This window comes from Phoxinus phoxinus (assembly GCF_949152265.1).
Source record: "Phoxinus phoxinus genome assembly, chromosome: 3".
NCBI classification, from domain to species: Eukaryota; Metazoa; Chordata; class Actinopteri; order Cypriniformes; family Leuciscidae; genus Phoxinus; species Phoxinus phoxinus.
Genome location: NC_136878.1, coordinates 1,731,986 through 1,753,360, shown reverse-complemented (window position 1 = coordinate 1,753,360; position 21,375 = coordinate 1,731,986). Strand labels below are relative to the sequence as shown.

The 21,375-nt window shown below is 39.5% G+C and overlaps 1 protein-coding gene across 5 annotated transcripts in view; it reads right to left on the bottom strand.

The window, feature by feature from the left end:
- Positions 1 to 21,375, bottom strand: part of dnm1a (dynamin 1a) — a 159,005-nt gene that overhangs the window by 92,969 nt on the left and 44,661 nt on the right. For all 5 annotated transcript variants that reach the window (XR_013796958.1, XR_013796959.1, XM_079608009.1 and 2 more), the window contains exons 2-7: positions 20,208 to 20,281; positions 18,851 to 19,000; positions 15,211 to 15,414; positions 13,633 to 13,731; positions 8,994 to 9,154; positions 6,775 to 6,917 (exon numbers count right to left, since the gene is read on the bottom strand). Coding sequence is in view for 3 of the 5 variants with exons in the window: in XM_079608009.1 (XP_079464135.1) it covers positions 6,775 to 6,917; positions 8,994 to 9,154; positions 13,633 to 13,731; positions 15,211 to 15,414; positions 18,851 to 19,000; positions 20,208 to 20,281 (831 nt within the window). In the remaining 2 variants the exon portion in view is untranslated. The remainder of the gene's footprint in view (positions 1 to 6,774; positions 6,918 to 8,993; positions 9,155 to 13,632; positions 13,732 to 15,210; positions 15,415 to 18,850; positions 19,001 to 20,207; positions 20,282 to 21,375) is intronic.

Genomic DNA, 21,375 nt, shown 5'->3' with positions numbered 1-21,375 from the left:
GCGGCCCCACCCCAAGGATGGGAAGGGATGCACACCCAGATACCTCTGCCCAAAAGTAGACTGTCGGAAAGGAGGTGTGTCGGACCACAATTACCTTCTGTGTCCTAAGCCACTGACTCCAAAAAGGGACAGCGGCAGTGAGGAGCAGAGTACCATAAAATTTGGTGGAAAGAAACTTGGTCTAACCAACAAACAAGAGGAGTTTCTGGCAGAGCTTACTCCAGAACAAAGAGAGAAATATAAGAATGCGTTCTCTAATAAGATATCATCAACTGTATGCACCAAGGCTGGAGATAGACTGCAAGAACATCCAGTGGTGATGATGCTGATGGAAGTGACGACAAACTCGGGTTGCCTTGTTGGCTCGCTAATCGACCTCGCATCTGACACCAATTATATCACCAATGAAACAGCTGATCGCCTTGGACTGTGCGGTGAGAACATCAGGCTTATAGTCCATGGAATCGGGGGGATGAAGAAGACTGTTCTGACTAAAAGATATTCCCTGCGACTGAAGGTGAAGACATCCAAGGGAAAAGTGGCAGAGCATAGAATTCTCTGCTATGGCCTGGAAAACATCGCGGAGGTGACTCAATCAGTCACTCCCGAGCAACTACGGAAGTTCTTCCCCAATGTACCCAGAGACGAACTGGTTCGTCCCACAAAGATTGACCTTCTTATCAGTCACCGGGAAGGTCGTCTTGTTCCCCAGCCAATCAGGATTGTGGGAGACCTCGTCCTCTGGGACGGTCCGCTGGGAAAGACTGTTGGGGGAACCCATCCCGATCTCATTGAGACAGTCGACCTGGCTGTGTACCACTCTGAAACTCACCTGGCAAGGACCATGAGATCAGCCTCGATGGCGTATAAAGAGACCCTCATACCTCAAGAAGAGGAAGGTAATGCGCTTGTCCGGAGCACCACAACCGCCAACAAAGAGGTCTTCGAGTGGTTCAGGTGGGACAGCATCGGAGCTGCGTGCAGTCCTCAATGTGGCGGCTGCAAGTGTGGTAGGTGCCCCCCTGGAGGAAAAGAAATGACCCTCAAGGAAGAGCGGGACCTGGAAAAGATAAAAGAATGCCTAACATACGTGCTGGCGGACAAACACAGCAACTTTCCCCACTGGGACACAGCTTATCCCTGGAAGATAGACCTCACAACGCTGCCAGACAATCGGCAGGCAGTGGAGGCAACCTTCAGAAACACTGAGAAACGTTTGGAGAAGGAACCTGTGTGGAAGGCTGCATACAAAGAACAAATACATGAAATGGTTTCAAGAGGGGCTGCTGCAAAACTCACAAGGGAGGAAATTAACAACTGGAGAGGACCTAAATGGTACATCAGCCATCTGGTTGCACCGAACCCTCACTCTTCCTCAACCCCTGTGAGAATTGTGTGGAATAGTAGCCAAGAGTTCCGAGGCATAAGTCTGAATGATCTCCTTCATAAGGGTCCCGATGTACTCAATCCCATCAGAGGTGTCCTTCTGAGGTTCAGGAGTGGACTCCATGCTGCACTGGGTGACGTAAAAAAGATGTACAATTCGGTGTGGCTGAAAGATAATGAAGTTCACCTCCACCGGTTTCTCTGGAGAGACAACCCTGAGGACGACATTGAGGTGTTTGTAGTTGTCAGAGTCAATATCGGTGATAAACCTGCAGGATGTATTGCCCAAGTTGCAATGAAGGAGACAGCCAACCTTCCTCAGTTTGCTGATATGATTGAAGAACGGCGAGCTCTGACTGAGGACAGCTATGTGGATGACATCCTGACCTCACACAATGACCTCAAGACACTAGAAAGGATCACCGAAGGGGTGGAGGAGATTCTGAAAGCAGGAGGCTTCTTCCTCAAACCGTGGGTTCTGTCACGCCAAAGTGGGAGGAGGGGAGCCCCTGCCGAAGTAACTGTACCCAGGACTTTGGTACTGCCCAACCAAATGCATGATGGGGAGAACAAAGCACTTGGGGTCGGCTACGAACCTGAGACTGACAAGCTTCGGTTGCTGACTTCTATCAACTTCTCTAAGAAAAGAGGGAAAATGAGGACAGGATTTAATCTGAGCATGGAGGATGTCAGGGAAGGAACACCAAATCCCCTTACCCGACGCATACTTCTTAGCCAGATTGCCGCATTGTACGACCCAGTAGGTCTTGCCTCACCAGCCAAACAGAAGGGAGTTATGTTGGTACGAGAATCATTCCAGGAAGCTGGCAAGGACAGCCCATCGAAAGACACATGGGATGCCCCTCTCTCACTAAAACTTCGAGAAGCCGCAATAACGCTCTTTGAAGAATTCGTGAGACTTGGCCAGGTAAGGTTTGAGAGAAGCCTCACGCCGCCTGGAGCCATAGGCCCACCAACAGGGATCACGTTCTCAGATGGAAGCGAATCCTCCTATGGAGCCGTACTCTACCTACGGTGGGAAACCCGAGACAAAGTTGTAATAAAGTTGGTGGAATCCAAGGCTAAACTCACCCCTCTCGACCAAAAGGGAGATGTGATCAAGGCAGAACTCTGTGGTGCTGTCTTCGCTACCCGCCTTAAAAGGTATTTTGAGAAACACTGCCACATTAAAGTAAAGCAATGGATTCACTTTGTGGACAGCCAAACCATCCTGGCAGCCATCCAGAAGGACAGCTACGGCTTCCAGACCTTTTTCGCAAATCGAATCGGTGAGATTCAGAAAGCCGGACATGGGGAAGATTGGAGGTGGATTGAAGGCAGACGAAACATTGCTGACATACTTACCAGAGGTGCAACTCCCGAGGAGCTTAATGAAGGGTCAGAATGGCAGCAAGGCCCTGAATTCCTGAAATTGCCCAAGACCGACTGGCCTATGAAGATGGCTAGTGAGATTACACCCTCTGCTGCTGAAGAGGTGGGAAAACTTCAGCGGAAAGCCTTCTCAGCAGTGGTCACCAGGGCCCAGTCAAAAGAAAGAACTGGCCTTAACGGGCCAGACGTCAAGGCGGACCTCAGGCATGAAGGAGTCAAGGGTAGACCGACATCACCAGCTGTCCCGGGTGCAACACCAGCGACAGTCAGACAGAGAAGGCCTTGGGCAAATGGACTAGTGCACCTTGTGGAACCTCAACGCTTCAGTTCTCTGACCAAACTGTGTGGTTCCATAGCCTGGACTCGACGGGCTGCAGAAACCTGGCTGAGAAAACGCCAGGCACCAGACTCTTCAAAGTGGGAGGCAAACCGCTCTATCCTGTCTACTGAGGAGAGAGCGCAAGCCTTCAGAGACCTGGTCCTCGCAGCCCAAGACGGCAGTCAGTTCCTGGACTCAACACTGAACCGCTTGGTGGTCCACAAGGACGAGAGCACAGGAATCCTTCTCTGTGGAGGACGAATCCAGTCCTGGAAAGAAGATGGAACAGCTGTTCCTTTAATTCCATTTCGTTCATGGCTCGCAACGCTACTGTCGAGAGAAGCTCATGACGAGAACCATGAAGGTGTTGCTGCCACGCTTCTGCGCACCAGAAGAAAAGGATGGATTGTGCAAGGAAGGAGAATAGTAAAGAAAGTTGCGAACGACTGTATTACATGTCGCAAACTGAAAGGGAAGATGTGCCAGCAGATGATGAGTGATCTGCCACCAGAACGCTCACAGCGTGCTAACCCATTTGAGTATACCACACTTGACCTCTTTGGCCCCTTTGAAATCAAGGATGCTGTCAAGAAAAGAACAGGAAAAAAAGTCTGGGGCATAGTATTCTGTTGCATGGCATCAAGAGCGGTTCATGTGGACCTCGTTGACGACCAATCATCTGAAAGCTTTCTCCAAACTTACTCTCGCTTTATAGCATTGAGAGGTCATCCCAGAAAATTGTGGTCCGATAGGGGAACCAATTTCATTGGAGCTAAACCTGCCCTACAAGACTTGCATAGGTACTTAGCTACCTTACGGGAAGCATCCATAGAGGACAAAGCCGCCAAGAATGGGACAGTCTGGGCATGGAACTTTCATCCGGCTGACGCACCTCATCGTAACGGGGCTGCGGAAGCTGCAGTTAAGCTCATAAAAAGGGCGCTCACTAGCCTCGGAGGGACAACAAGCTCACTCACCTGGGGTGAACTCCAAACCCTCTTCTACCAGGCAGCTAACCTCACCAATGAAAGGCCGATTGACGCCAGGGCACAAGAACAAGAGGACTCTATAGAGTATTTGACTCCCAATACTCTGCTTCTCGGGAGGACCAGGCAAGGAGGAGATGCAGGAGAAATTGACTTGTGCACCCATCCCTGGCGCCGTCTCAGATCCATCCAGATTGGTGTGGATATGTTCTGGAAGAAGTGGAGTGAACTTGCCGGACCTAACCTATTTGTTCGACCAAAGTGGCACCGGACCCATAGAAATGTAGCAATCGGTGACATTGTTTGGATTGCTGATCAAAACGCACTGCGAGGGCAATTCCGGCTCGGACGGATCCAGGCCGTGTACCCTGACAAGAAAAGACTTGTGAGAGACGCAGACATTAAGACGTGTGCAGGCCCCCCTTCCTCCCTAATAGGTGGGCAACTTAAGAGGAATCCTCAGCAGCTGACGTCAGTCATCCTACGGAGAGACGTGAGGAGACTGATAGTCCTCATTCCTGTGGAAGACCAGTGACCCCTAGACCTCGTCTCTTCGGCCACTGATTCTGAAGGCATTACCTCAGGATACCTCTCCTTTTCTCTCTCTCTCCCTTTCTTCCTCGCTGGTTGGTTCGTATTTATGCTGCCTTCGGCCCCACTTGCACCACTATTCACGAAGAATGAAGAGTACATACCCCATATGACCAAACCTGACAGAATACCACACATCTGTCAGGGAAGGTACCCGAACAGTGACAATGGTGTCCTATTCTTCTTTAAAAAAAAAAAAAAAAAAAAAAAGTATATATTATGTGGTGTAATGTAATGTTCTGTCTGTGACCGCCTTGAATCACATGATCAGTCGGTCAAGTGGGAGGTGTCGCGTTCACTACGTCACAGGTGTTCAGCATAAACTTAACGTGGATAATAGGTGGGAGGTTCACTTACCTGATTGAAGCCCCAACAGGTGTATTAAATCTAGTAATGAATAAGCACGGGCTATAAGCGGAAGCGAGTACTAGGCTTGACATGTTGTCTCGTCAGGAGAGATGCGCCACCGGTAAGCTTGCTGTTACTATCCATTGAGCTTCGCTTTAATTTGTTTGTCTGTTTGCGCTGCCGCTGTGTATGTGTGCGGTTTGTATGCATGCTTAATAACCGTTACTCTGGTCACGCTGATAAAACCTTGTTTACGGTCTGTTGCGATTTAATGTTGTCAGCGATAGTATCCGTGGCTATATTCCAGTAAGTGTTTGAAATTTCGAGCGTTTCACTTTCACACGAGTTACTTCCTGTTTGCGGTGCTGGATGGGTAATGTAGTTAATCGATTTACATTGGCAACAGATTACTATGCTCAGCGTGGCTATTTAAAACTACACTCACTGGGTTTCACTTTGGGCCAATGCACTGAGAACGCTTTGTGTGGTTTTGGGCTATTAGTTTAATGTGTAACATTGACATTTATGTACATTTGAGGTGTGTGAGATGCATGTAATTTTAGTCATTTAGTTTAAACACTAAGTGTATTATAATATTTATTATATGAAATATGAAACTATTGGTATTTATAATATATTTGTATTTATATTTTTCAGAATATATTGTATATATTTATGTGACTATATCTATTTCTATTTCTACAGGTTTATAACCTGTTATTTGTGGACAAAACAACTGTCTGTGGAAAAATAATCACTACAAATAAAAACCACAAAGAGTTAAAACAACGTGTCCTCTCCTGACGCCCCGTTCGGTGGGGAGATTCTTAAAGAACCGAACACCGTGAGTCTGCCCAGTATTTTGATGTCGCCCAAAATGTCCAGGATTCGGCTTTTGCGTTCTTCAGTCGCCATTCCTCATGTTTACTGTGACGAGCAGGAACGAGACTGACGGCCGCGGAGAACGACGCGAGCCCGGTGGCGTGATTACTGATGAGTGGCGCCGGCGCCTGTGAGACGCACCGGTCTCGTATCTCTCACGGAGGAGCGGGAATTTTCCTAGCAATGTTAAAACGCACATCAAACGATCACTTGTTTAGCGTTCATGTAAACACTATATTCAGATTCACCAATCGGAATGAATTCAGTTAGATTGAAACAAAAGGTGTGCATGTAAACTATGAATGCGACTGCAGAAAGCAAAAGCCGAATCCTGGACATTTTGGACGATCTCGACGGCCGGACATGTCCGGGAAAAAGAGGATGGTCACCGCTACTACTCAGCTTTCTCCACAGAATAAGAAACTTTTAGCTTAGCTTCCAAATAAAGAATGGCTGACACTATATGTACATTCTGTGAGTGAGATCCCTCGGGCGGGTTGAAAACATGCGGAACAGCGCCTTCTACTGGATAAATGATGAGCTAGTGTTTGTAGTCTTACCCTCATTCAAAGAAATTTGACTTCCTGCTTTTTATGACGAAAATTGACGATTTTTGCGTCATAAAAAGCAGGAAGTGGAACACTTAAATCCTTATTTCTCCCATCTCAGGGGAAAATAAGGGAATAAACCATGACCATTCGAAAATGTGACTGGGTTTCTAAAGATACAAAGTCTAATGCAAATGGGTGAAGTGTTCCTTTAATATGAACGGCAAGACTCTGCATTTGGTTGGCGCACCCCCTCCTGTCTGGACACAGTTAGGGACGCCCTGATCTAAAGCGTGCGGTGTGCAGGCGGTGTGGGACTGACTGCAGCAGGGCCTTGGTCTTCCGGGACGGGTCGTCTGGACGGAAGTTCTTGTATTCGTCCACTTCTTTTTCGATGGACAGCAGCTGACTCTGCAGCTTCGCTCGCAGCGCGGGGAGCGTGTCGCGGATGTGATTGGTCAGTTGCTGCGGAAGAATGACAAGGAGTTGAAGCGTTTATGAAGGAATTTGGGGAAATTGTGTAAAAAAAAAAAGAACTTTTCAGTGTATGTTACGGTGGCCCAGGAGTGCACAACACAACTACATTTAAAAAGCAAACATAAGTTCACAACACATCAAAATGAATCCAGAACACAACGGAAATAAGTGTGGTCGGGAGCACTTCCGTTGTGTTCTGGATTCATTTTGATGTGTTGTGAACTTATGTTTGCTTTTTAAATGTAGTTGTGTTGTGCACTACTGGGCCACCGTAGTTATGTGGCTGAAACAAATCAAACAGAGAGTTCAGATTGATTGCGGTTCACACAGTTCTTGTTCATGTTTTCATTTGAGCTCTTCTTTGAGAAGTTCATATGCAGAACACAAGCACGGAATCGCAGAATCCAGTCATTAAAATGGATTTTAGTGTCTAACAATGGAATATCACGGAATTTGGCAAATTTTGGATGAATTAATCAAAAGTAGTTAGTTCACTTCAGAATTAAAATTTCCTGATAATTTACTCTCCCGCACGTCATCCAAGATGTCCATGTCTTTCTTTCTTCAGTGGAAAAGAAATGAAGGTTTTTGATGAACACATTTCTCCATATAATGGACGTCAATGGGCCCCAAACGGGTCAAGGTCCAGATGACAGTGTCAGCGCCGCTTCAACGGGCTTTAAACGACACCAGACGATGAGTACGGGTCTTATCTAGCGAAACCATCGTCATTTAATTTTTTTTTTTTTTAAATTACGTTTTATAAGCACAAACGCTCGCCTTGCTCTGTTCTGTGATGCGCGTTCGTGACGTCACGTGATACGCAGTTACGCTGAAAAGGTCACGCTTGACGAGTCAGTGTTTACAGATGTGCGGAAGGAGGACCATACACACACATTCAAATGTCTTTGTGTCAGTATATCGTTTAAAATGCCCATTTTGTGTGTGTATCCTGGTGTTGGAATATTAAAAAGCCTAAAAGAACATTTTCGTCAGGACAGAAATGTTTTACTTCTCATAGAAGCGTGACCTTTACACCGTAATGTTCATGCATTTGCATTGATTTGATAGCATAGTTGCACATAAACCTGTATATGTGACAAACCAGTCAGATATGCAAAGTTGTGCTGGTATATCAATCCATTCCTTCTGTCCTAGGAGACTCTTGCAAATAAAAACATTTTTTATTAAATTGTTGCATCTAAGGAGTCTGAAGAAAGAAAGACGTGAACATCTTGGATGACGAGGAGGAGAGTAAGTTATCAGGAAACTCCTTCTTAAAGGGATAGTTCACTTTGAAATTAAATGTTGGTATGCTTTATCTTACCTGAAGTGCATCCAAGATGTAGGCGTCTTTGTCTCCGCAGTAGTTTCAATTTTGATATTTTTAGGTCAAACCGTTCTTGTCTGTCAGTCATATAATGCAGGTCTATAGGCACCGTCTCCAAAAGCATAAGTCCAAATTAAAACATTCCCCATCGTAAGTGCACATTGATGACCTAAGACACGAAACGAGCGGTTTGTGTGATAAAACAAACAGTATTTATATAGTTTATATCTCTTTTACACAACCACGTCCATCTGATCTGTTTACACCGGATTTCTTCCCCGGTAACTAATCTAACCGCCTTCGATTGGACGTCGCATTTTTAAACTCAGCAGAAACGCGTGTGATTGGCTGTACGGCTCAACGTATGCCTTTGATTGGCCTGAACAATGAAGCGAGTCGTGTGTCAAGATAGAAGGCTTACAAATTGTGAATAAGTGAAAACTCAACACTCCCGGATGAGTTCGCACGAGCTTAGGCCATCAATGTGCACTTACGATGGGGAATTGTGTAATGTGGACTTTTCTCTGCATGCTTCTGGAGACAGTGACTATAGACCTGCATTATATGACTGACAGACAAGAACGGTTTGACCTAAAAATATCAAAATTGAAACTTCTGCGGAGACAAAGACACCGACATCTTGGATGCACTTCAGGTAAGATAAAACACACCAACATTTAATTTCAAAGTGAACTCCTTTAGGTTCAGTGTGACGGCTCTCCTGCGCGCCTCACCTGGTTGAGGGTTTTCTGCAGGAACGGCGTTCCCATGCGGTCGGCCAGGTGTCTGTAACTGGAATGAGACAGGAAGAACTTCCTCTCCGCCGCCATAGCCGCGGTAATATCCTTCTTCCCGTCGATGTCTTTCTGACTGCGGTTCACCACACCGATGTAACCTGGAGTCACACACACACACATCAGAAGAGGAGAGCACAGGTCAGATCATCAGTGACCACAACACCAGTCACTGGCTCAATTTGAGGAAATTAAGATTTATAATCATATGCAAGCGGAATAAATAATCTCTCCATTGATGTGTGGTTTGTTAGGATAGGACAATATTTGGCCGAGCTTTCCATGTCCATGTTGTTACGGAAAGGCCGTTTTTGTCACATGACCTGTTGAGATGCTTCTATTATAAGCCGCGCGCCTACATTTGAAATAACGAATTTGCACGCGCATAAAACGCGATATGTGAACGGCCCCTAAAGTGGTATCGTGTGCGGTTGTATCTAGTTTAAAAGAACTTTTCAAATTAAATATGAACGCAGTTTTGGAATAAATAAAAGGACAGTCACATAAAATAAAACACGTTTTATCTCCTGTTTAGTTGGTAACACTACAATACCATTCATTAACATTACTTAACGCCTTATCTAACATCAACACATTGAGTGAACAATATATATGTACAACATTAATGTATGTTTGTGAATGTTATTAAACACTTGATTGTTCATGAACAGATACAACTTTTGATTTTAAAATGTATTAGTAGGCTACATTTTTAAATTACCCCAAGGAGAATAATTGCTACAGTGTATAACTATTGTTAGGTCATTTTATCTAATGTTATCTAACAAATGGATATACACTTTAATATATGCAAATTTAATCTAAATTAAGCTTTGGTACCGGAATTGGTACCGAGAACCGTGGATTTTCACGGGTATTGGTACCGAATACTGAAATGTTGGTACCGTGACAACACTAGTAGGAAATTTACTAAATATCTTCATGGAACATGATCTTAATATCCTCATGATTTTTGGCATAAAAGTAAAATTTATAATTTTGACCCATACAATGTATAGTTGCTATTGCCACAGATATACCCGTGCGACTCCAGACTGGGTTTGGGATCAGGGTCACATGTGATCATGGTAGAATTCAATGAGAAATGTTTGAGTTCATCCTCAGATTGCAGACTTTGTTATTTCTATAGATGTGAGCACAGTTTGAGACATTTATGCATTTGGCAGACGCTTCGAAAGCGACTTGCATTTGATCAGTTCTTGCTTTCCCTGGGAACTGAAGCTTGGCGATGAAGAAGCATATCTACTGTCCGTTACTGGGAGGCCGTGTTAATTATTCTAAGAAACTGCTGAGGAGGGTATTGGTCTATTTCTCTGGGTCACAGTGCGTCCGCGGATCCGGAAGACATCTTAAGGCGAGACACTACAGGTGAATAGGGTAAAATCTTTATCTAGCAGATATCACCATGAAACTTCCCCAGTTGATTACCTACATTAAGATGAGAAAAAAATGTATTACAAGTTTTCTGTAATTTAATGTTTAAATATGCAAATTAGGCAATATCTATGTAAATATGCGCTAATTTGCATATATTTAAAAAAACTAAATCTGAGTATTGGATAAAGCCAGGTTCAAAATTATTTTTTCATTGTGTTCACATATTAGATGGGAAAAAATACATAGGGATTTATGGATATCTACTTTTGTTATCCTGTAAATTAGAATATACTGTCAATAGCCTTAAAAAAATATTTTCGCCATATTTTTTGGAATAAAATGTTATATAAATCAGGCTAGGAATAATATATTTACAAATCCCTCAGTAAATGTCTTCATAATATAACTAGGCACAAGACTGGAAGGTTTGGTGTATATCGGTGCGACTGAAGAGGAGATTTCAGACTTGGAGAATGAGAGAAAAGTCATTTTGAGAACACAGGCTTTAAAGATTTATCATCAGCCAATGAGATTGCTCATTCAGCCCTTTTACCTTCACGATTGGTTGCTGATAAAAAGGAAATGACCATATTGGGAGAGATAGCTTACTAACAGCGTGTGTGATGACGGTGCAGACAGAGATCGCGGAGCAGCGGATGATTTATAACAGCAACTTTTGTTGAATTTTTGAGAAATCTACAGACGCATGTAGACAAAGTTAGTAAAATAAAGACCTAAATGTGTATTTCAGACTTTTTTTCACCACAAGTCTGAAAGAAGACATGTTATTGAAGACAAACATCCCCAAATCTCAAAATTGACCAGTGAAAAAAAAAAACTATGTTTTTGCCTGCCGTGTCTCGCCTTAAATTCCTTAGTGTAAAAATAAGGCCTTAATAAGCATGTAAATGTCCCAAATCCACGAAGCCTTAAGCGTCGATTTAAAACAAATTACTGGGGTCCTTAGAGGACAGGAATATCTGTGTCAAAACACTCTTAATAAAGCTTAAGTCTGGTCTCATTTTAAAGACCCAATTGGCTCTATAATACAGCAGAAAACAGGAACAACACGAGTGTCTGCTTCATAGAAATCGTGCCATCTGGTACAAAAAAAAAAATAGTACAAATTACAATTTTGAAGCCTTGCCAACAGGTTGAAAGCTTCTTAACAAAGAGTGCATCATTATAGTGCAATGGCCCTGGGTTTTAATGGGATTCAATGGGGATATTCTTGTCCTAAAGGTCCTGAGTGGAACTATTTTGTGTATAAATAGATTTATGAAAGGGTGAAAAATGAAATTCCAATAAAAATACACACTTGACAACAAAAAACTGGAAAAAGACGTAAATATATATTTTTAAAATGGTTAAAAGAATGCAATAAACTGATTTAGATTTCGCTCGCTGCTTTTTGAAATCGTGAAATTGGTCTAATGCATAAAAGTTCATTAAGACAGAAATGTTATAATTACTATTTGCATCCCCAAATAAAAATTTATTATTATTATTATTATATATTTTCAGTCCAGTATTAATATTACAGAATATATTTTTGTATCTATATTTTCTTCTTTTACAAACTTAATGTACAGAAATGTGAAAAGTGTCCATTGTTCATTTGTTTTAGATTTGGGTGGAAAGGTCTTGAAAAAATATTAATAAATATAAAATGCTGATACCTGCAGATATGAAGCACAAATAGAAAAAAAAATATGTCTGGATTAAAAGGTTAAAGTCTCGTTCCTCGAGCTCTCAGATCCTTCTAAAGCATGTTTGCGGTTTTGAAGATGGGAAAACCCGGCGTGTGTAAAACTGCCGCGTCAGCACTCTGATCCCGAGAGCTTCCCAGAAATATCCTTTGTTGCCGAGCAAAGAGAGAAAGCAACGTTTATACCAGATGTGTCTCTGAATAAGACTTTCTGAATCTCTCAGACTTCCACTAGAGGGAAACCCTGAGACGAGATCTGGACACTGCTTTCAGTTCCTCTGTAGTTTACCACGGTAAGTACCGGTAAAACTGGAGAAACTAGAGTATCGTGCAAAAGTTCATTTATTTCAGTAATTCAACTTAAAAGCTGAAACTAATATATTATATAGACTCATTACATGCAAAGTGAGATATTTCAAGCATTTATTTTTTATAATTGTGATGATTATGGCTTACAGATTATGATTATGAAAACCCAAATTCATAATTAGAATATTGTGAAAAGGTTTTCATAAGCTGTAAGCCATAATCATCACAATTATAACAAATAAAGGCTTGAAATATCTCACTTTGCATGTAATGAGTCTATATAATATATTAGTTTCAGCTTTTAAGCTGAATTACTGAAATAAATGAACTTTTGCACCATATTATAAGTTTTTACTAGTAGTTACTTACTAACCCAAGTCAAATTTGCTGTCACAAATGTTGCTGAAAACATGATTTAGTGAATTAGAATCTTTTTTCCACGAGTGTTTACAATGAAAATAAAATCATAATAGTTATGGTAATTAAATCATACAAATGTAAATTTGAAAAAGATTATTTTAAAACAAAAAAAGATTAAATATTTAGTTTTACCTGCATGTCATGTGACCATTAGCCAGCATCATTGTTAAATTATTAAAAAAATATTAACATAAAATCTCATGGGTAAATAAATATTTTAGGACAAAAGTTCAACAGCTGCTCACTGTTTCATTTTAGGACATCCAATGAGAAGTTATTTAAATATATTTCATAATAATAATATTAATAAATAAGCAATGAATTTGTGATATTTATAAATAAAGTCATTGTATTTCTAATGAATGAGGAAAATAAGAGGGAAAGCTCACAATCTGCGAATTACGATTCGACTCTTCATCTACATTTTGTCTTATTTATTAATACATTTTATTAATATTTTTTACATTTTTTTGCATTTTTATTCAGTTACCTATATAATTATGAGCACTTTTTAAAATAATTACAAATCACTTGTCAAAACAAAAAATGTAATAGTTTCCAAACACAAGCATATATAGAGTAATAAAGGGAGCAAAGAAACTCTTTCGTTCAGTATCGAGTGTTTGAGGGATTTCTCCGCATTATCGGTTCATATGCAGAACTTGTTCGATGGTGTGTGTGTGTGTGTGTGTGTGTGTGTGACTGTAAGTGTGTATAGTAGTAATAGTTCAGGCGCTCGCTCACCGCGTCTCAGTGGCAGAAGCTTGTTCTCCAGGATATCCCGAGCGTCGGTCCCTTCATCCATGAGATCGAGTTTAGTGATGACACCGATAGTCCTCTGACCTGCTCTCACACACACACACACACACACACACACAGAACGCATGAGAACTCACACCATTTGGATGCATATGCATATATACGTATACTCTGTCTGTCTCTAGTCTATCAGTCAATGTGTCAATTTAAATGTAAGCCTAAATATAACTAAACAAATCGCACTATAAATGTCACTATATCACCAAAAATCTGCTTTCTCAAAATCAAACTCCTCTCACAAAAACCCACGAGGTCAATATGCGTTGATTTCACTTAGATGTGCGACTGTGTGGTCTGTCCCCGACCCTGTCAATCAAACGCTGGTTCGGCGGGCCATGCCACCTGTCGAAACACTCGTGAAACACTCCGAAGCTTCATTTAGCCGTAGTCACGTGACACGGGTGTTCTGAATCCCGCTTCGGATCAGTGTTTCGAAACATCTGCGCTTCGGGATCTCGAAAAGCTTCGGAACGTCAGTTTCGTGTCAGCCATCCCTACTAAATCGTAGCGGTGGGCAGATCGAGGCTTCGTGAAGCACTGACAGTTGAAGCAAATGTGCCATATTGTGTCGAGGCTTCGAAACGATCCGACACCCGTCTCTACGGTGACACCTAGTGGTCAGAACAGTGTAAATGCAACAAAAACCTGGGCCAAACATGCACAAAAACACATTTTACAAATCTAATGCAAATTTTTTTATTGAAAGTAAAATATTTCAATTGGAATTATCTAATCATGTAATAAAAGTGTATAGATGTTATTTTATCAATTGTCAGGGTTTGTTTTGTTTGTTCTAGCTAAACAGGCCAATGAGACTCTAACTACCATTATTCATTTTAATTATACTCTAATGTCTAATTAAAACATCTATAAATGTATAAAACTGATCAGAGATCGGCTCTGGTAAAACCCACAGACACTTGTTCATTGGTTCTCAGTGACTCCTCATGATTCATGGGTTGACAGAGATCATCGCCCCCTGTGGTGAACCATTGACATTTCAAAGTGTTTCGAAACCGTTATGACGTAATGAAGCCTCGTTTACTGAAACCACGTGACTCTGGCTGTTTGATACACACTACGAACCATTGATTCTGAACAAAAGATTTGTAAAGGCTTCGAAGCTTCATGAAGCAGTGTTCTGAAATTGCCATCACTACACTCTGAAAAATGCTGGGTTGTTTCAACCCAATTTTGGGTCAAATATGGACAAACCCAGTCTTTGGGTTAAATTTTTTAATTACATTTTTAACCCAACGTTTGGGTTTGTCCATATTTGACCCAAAATTGGGTTGAAACAACTCAGCATTTTTTAGAGTGTACTAAAAACCCATTGTTCTGCACTTGAGTCCTCGCTCCTTTCACCACCCAAACCCTGACACTCATGTAACATTATTGTGTTTGTGTGTGTGTGTGTGTCATTTTTAAACGCTTTTTAAAATGTAAGCAAAAATAATGTTTTTTTGTGCACATAATCAAAAGTGCCGTGATGTGCACACACACCCTGCGGGTCGACTTCTTTGGCGATCTTCAGCGCGTCGGAGTTGGCGAGGTCCGAGTTGGCGGGCGACACGGCGAGCAGGAGACAGTTGTCTTTGGTCACGAACTGCATCAGCATGTCTCGGATCTGCTGCTCGATGTCCGCCGGCTGATCTCCCACCGGCACTTTAGTCATTCCCGGCAGATCCACCAGCGTCAGGTTCAGCACTGCAGGAGACACACACACACACACACACACACACACAATACATTCAGACTAACCCAAACACTCAGATTCTGCCAGGAGCTTCTTTTACTGCTAAAAATGCTTTTCTTACTCAGTATTTTTGTCTAGTTTCCAGACCAAAATATATATAAAATCTTAAATCAAGATGCGTTTACTAGATGAGTAAAATGGCATTAGATATAGGTCTTGTTTTCTGGGGAATTAAGAGAGTTTCTGACCCCATTGGCAAATAATTTTGCTTATTTTAAGCAACAACTCTCTTAATTTTGATTTATTTCCCCAGAAAACAAGACATAATATCTAATGTCATTTTACTCATCTAGTGAACGCATCTTGATTTAAGAGTTTTTAGATATTTGGACTGGAAACAAGACAAAAATACTGAGTAATAAAAGCATTTTTTGCAGTGTTCATGTTCATGAATATTAGTTTTTTTCAACCGCTTACACACATTGGGTCTCATTCATGAAACACGAGCAGAACGAATGTTTGTGTAACTCGTGTGTAAAGTGGTTCTGGCGTAAATTTTCGGATTCATTAAAATGTTCGTATTTTCCAAATGTTAGTTGGTACGAAAGAAATCTGCACCTGCTCCCAGCCACGCGTAAATATGCGTTTAACATCCGAACGTTTTGCTCATTAATACGGCTGCAGTTTAATTATCCTTAATCGGGGAAATATTTACACAGCATTTTGAAAAAATATTATATATAGTAATTACATTCAGTTTTTCTTTTTACTTTTATTATGAGAGCCAGTGATAGCATCTGCAAACGGAACACTTTAATCACATAATTAATTGCTTTCAATACGGCTGGGATATATTTTTTCGAAGTGAACTAATTAGTTTCTTGCAGTCGAGCTTCATGTCGAACCGTTTTCTCTTCACTTCCGGGACTGTTCGATTAACAGATGAAGCTCCAGTAACTGCGTCTGTAAGTTTTAGGACCGGATACGCCACTATGTTCGCTTGAAAATAAAATGTGGCGTTTCGAATGAACTTCTGATAATAAAATATTATCTGATAATGAGAAATTTTTCTTTTTCATTCGCTTTTGAGAAGACATGTTGAAATCCTTCGTTTGGTGTCATAATATGATGCCCATATACGGTTGTCAGTCGGATTTAATGGGCGGGGTTTATGGTAATTGAGAATGAGCACGCGTCCCATTTACGACTGATTGGAATTCATTAACACACACACACGTTTCACTATCACGTCTGACGTTTACGAAATATTTGTGAATCAGGAGAAGAGTTTTCGGGAAGGTCTCTTTACGCGCAGATCACTCACATATTTACTCGTATATTTACGAATGTTTCATTAATGAGACTCATTATCCTTACTTGTCACACAATTTCTGAAACCTGACACCAAATCTGGAAAACCATACACTAATTCTCAGTTTTCAATTTAATAAAACACTATTTGCAAACCACAACACACAATTACTATGTAACACACAAATCCAACAGGAAGTATCTTGATTTCCTTTTTAAAACACAACCTATCAAAATGCCACACACACTCCTCACGTGTGCAAACACTCATTGCTTTACTGAACACCAACCAATCATGGCTTTAGAATAGGCCTATAAATAAAGTGTGTACTACTGTATTATGGGGTTAGAATTGTTGCATTATTACAAATAAATAGATTAATATTTAAAAATAAATGTAAAGAGTTTCACAAAAAAAAAAAAAATTCACAAATAAAAAGATTAAGATCCACAAATAAATGTAAAGAGTTTCACAAAAATTTATAAAATTCACAAATAAATAAAATGAGATTTGCAAATAAAAAAATATTTACAAATGTTTTATAACTTTACAAACACAACTCTGCCTGGCATTTATTTGTGAACCGCTTTCTGTGCATTTGTGAATCCCCTCACGCATCTGTGGATTTTGACTCCACCCACCGTTCATTCAAGCCAATCAGATAACGGCCACACTGAGCTGGCCAATCGTAGCACGTTCTCACTACAACCAATTGAAACACTTTACATTTATTTGTGAATATTAATCTATTTATTTGTAATAATGTAACAATTCTAACCCCATACTGTATTCACAACCACAAATGCCTTCAGAAAAAAAAAAATAGTCGGGTTTCAATCTTGCTTTCGTGTTCACCGTGAACATCTCTCTGCCAATTACCTTCAATCTTGCACAGAAATGTCATGAAAGATATTTGAATAACTGTATATCCAAAAATATCATATTATGGCAAGTGTTTGCAGACAGATGTGTTTGTGGTATTCTGAATGCAGTGCTTCATTTCACAAGAGATTTAGCGTTTTGTGTGCACATAGTTGAATAAAAACATAAGGATTTTGCAGTATGGATAATACTAATAGCAAATATAAAGAAATCAATTTCGCAGTAGAGAAGCTCATTGCGTGATTGCATGCTTTGTTTCTATAGCGACTGAGTCTCGTGAACATGCGCTGTAAACCTGCACGTTTTTAACCCCTCGTGCGCTGTTCCGGGCAAAGAGTATAGAAGTACTTCTATATTTTTTGTTATTATTGATAACAAAAGTGCATATTTTGTTGTATTGTGCATATATTGTACATATATACACTTGTATATTTTTGTTCGGGGTCTTTTTGACCCCAAATGACGTTTGCTGAAATAAATAAAAAATGATCTTTGTCCAAATGGCGTGAGACGGTTGACAACACTTTCTAGATCTACAAAAAAAATTAAATAAATTTTAATAATATCTGTTTGAATAATAATATCGGGGAAAAAGTCACACTTGTGTTGTTTTCAACAAAATGTCCTTTTAAAACAACATAGGTTTTTTTTTAGGATTTATAGTTTTAGGAGGATTTTTTATTATTATATATTTTTTAATTTAGGCTATATAAATAAATAAAAAAAATTTTTTTTTTTTTTTTTTTTAAGTAAAATTCACTTTATGAAAGACCCACATTTCTAACATTCATGGATATGGATAATTTGACATGGTTTAGTGTGAGATTTTTGCCCATCTTTTGGAAAATGCCGTTTTAAAAGTAAAGAAATGATCACTTTAGTGGATGGCTGCAGAGCTACACCATTTGCTATTTGACTGAAAGACATATTTTCACAAGTTTTTAGTTGGATTCATATCTACATATTATGAAATCACAATTATAACAATAAAAATGACTTTTTGTCAAAGTTTAGCATTTTTTGTACTGACAAAAATCAGTTTTTCAATAATGTTACATTATGATTAGAATCAAATTACATCAAGGTCGGACCCTGTTTAGAAGATTGACAAAATTCATCCTCAAAATCAGAAACAACGTAAAACACACATAAACAGTGGCAAAGTGGCAAACTTTAAATTTGTACAATTATATTAAAAAACAGATGTTTGAAATTGAGCTGACTCCGGCTAAAGCCACGAGCTGTGATCTGACCGTTCGGAGAGTAGACCCGCAGGTTGATGGGCACGGGGGATATGCCTTTATTCTGTCCCGTGGCCCGATCCGTCTCCGCCTCGATCTCCTGACGCACCTCATCGAAATCTGTGAACTTCTTCCCCTTGCAGTGCAGGAACTCGGCGTACTCTGAGGACACATCACAACGTCAACCAAAGCCGGACATGATACTGAGAAACGTCAACGCTTTTGAAATATAACTGAAATATATTTTTAAAAGCATCATAAATGATCCACCAGGCTTTTATGGCTCATATAGTGAGGATAAAACTGCACGGTTTTGTTCAGAAACCCAAACTGAGCAAAAATATGAAATCTGCTGCAGATATATATATGTATATGACAAAAATTAAGTTGAAATTCTGATGCTTGTAATGTAAATCAATGAGATCTTTATAACAGTTTAACAGATACTTACATAAAATGCATATAAATATCAATATCTGCCAATAATATGTCTTAGTAAGATGATATTTAAATGCTAAGTTTTATGATCAAAGCTCTGTAGTTTTAAAACGTAATATTTATATAAATTTTTGCATATTTATATGCATTTTATGTAAGTATCTAGGGCTGTTAAACGATTAATCGCGATTAAATCCAAAATAAATGTGTGTGTAATGTGTATAATTATTTTATATATACATATAAATACACACACGTGCATGTATATATTTAAGAAAAATGTATTTATATATAAAATGTAAATTATTTATAAATCTATATACATGCAAATATTTATTAAATATATACAAGCATGTGTGTGTATTTATATATATATATACACACACACATTTATTATGTGAACACAAATAAATGTGTTCACATTTATTTTGGATTTAATCGCGATTAATCGTTTAACAGCCCTAGATACTTACATAAAATGCATATAAATATGCAAAAATGCATATAAATGCATTGCATTATATGTTTTAAAACTACAGAGCTTTGATTATAACACTTAACATTTAAATATCATCTTACTAAGACATACTATTGTCAGATATTCATATTTATATGAGAAATAGTAAGATGAAACTCTGATGTAAATCAATGAGATCTTTATAACCGTATTAGATACTGACATAAAATACATATTAATATCAATATCTGCCAATTTTATGTCTTAGTAAGATGATATTTAAATGCTTAGTTCACTTTTTATTTCAGGGCAATTAGAGATGAACTTATAAATGTGTAGACGGTCGACTTTAAAGGGTTAAAATCAAATCTGATCTGCTGGTTATTGCTGTTCTGTTCCTGCAGTCGAGCCTGATCCCAGACCAGGTGACGGTGACGTCATGCTGACCTGCTGTTGCTAGGCGACCGCACTCACCTGTGGGGCAGTTGATGAGCTGGAGGACGAGCGGGCGGCGGGTGACGATGCCAGAGCCGCGCGGGAGGAAGTCCCTGAGAAGCAGAGGACAGGAGATAAGTCTTGAATGATTGCATAATACTTCAATCTTTTCTAGAGATAACGCATGTTTATGAGCTGATTCATTCATAAACTGAACACATGTGATGGGAACCTCTCTCTACTGTACATGAAGTGCCTGAATATCTAATATAAAACCTTTTCCTGTACGAGTGAAACATTCAACTGCAGTAAATAATGTGATGACAGATGAATCATGTTTATTGTGCATTGCAAAATACATGTTCAAATAGAACATGCAATCATATTGCATTTTACATTTTATAGCAGTTCACATTGCGTGTTCATTAATAATACAATAGCACGATTATTTCTACTCAAATTCGACCAAATTCGGTTTAAATCAAATTTGATGCATTTTTAATCCTTTGAAATATTGTGTGTAAATAATGCAGAAAATCATATAATAATAAATAAATATAGTTTAGTGTGCATTGCAAAAGAAATGTTAAAGTAAAACATGAAATTAATTGCAATTAAATTACATTTTAAAAATGTTAATATCAGTCACATTGCATGTTCATTATAGTAGATCGATTATTTGTAAAAAAAAAAAAAAAAAAGTTTATGAATATAATTGATAAAATCAAGTTCTACCAAAATTGTGTTTAATTTAAATTTGATGAATTTTTTAATCCTTTGCTTTAAAAACATGAAGAATTTGCGGAACCAGTTTTGTTACCGGCACAAATATTGTGTAAATAATGTGATGTGCAGAAAATCATATAATAAATAAATATAGTTTAGTGTGCATTGCAAAAGAAATGTTACAATAAAACTTGAATTTAATTGCAGTTAAATTACATTTTAAATGTTAATATCTGCCATATTGCATGTACATTATAATAGTTTGCTTATTTAATAAACTAATTAAATGACATTTCACATTGTAATCTCAGTAGTAAAGCTCAGGCTGGAAATGCTTCATTAATATTCTGCATTAATGTCTCGATCTCTGAGAAACACCCGAGCAACGTGTGTGTCTGTGTGTGTGTGTGTCTGTGTGTGTGTGTGTGTCTGTCTGTGTGTGTGTGTGTGTGTGTGTGTGTGTGTGTGTGTGTGTGTGTGT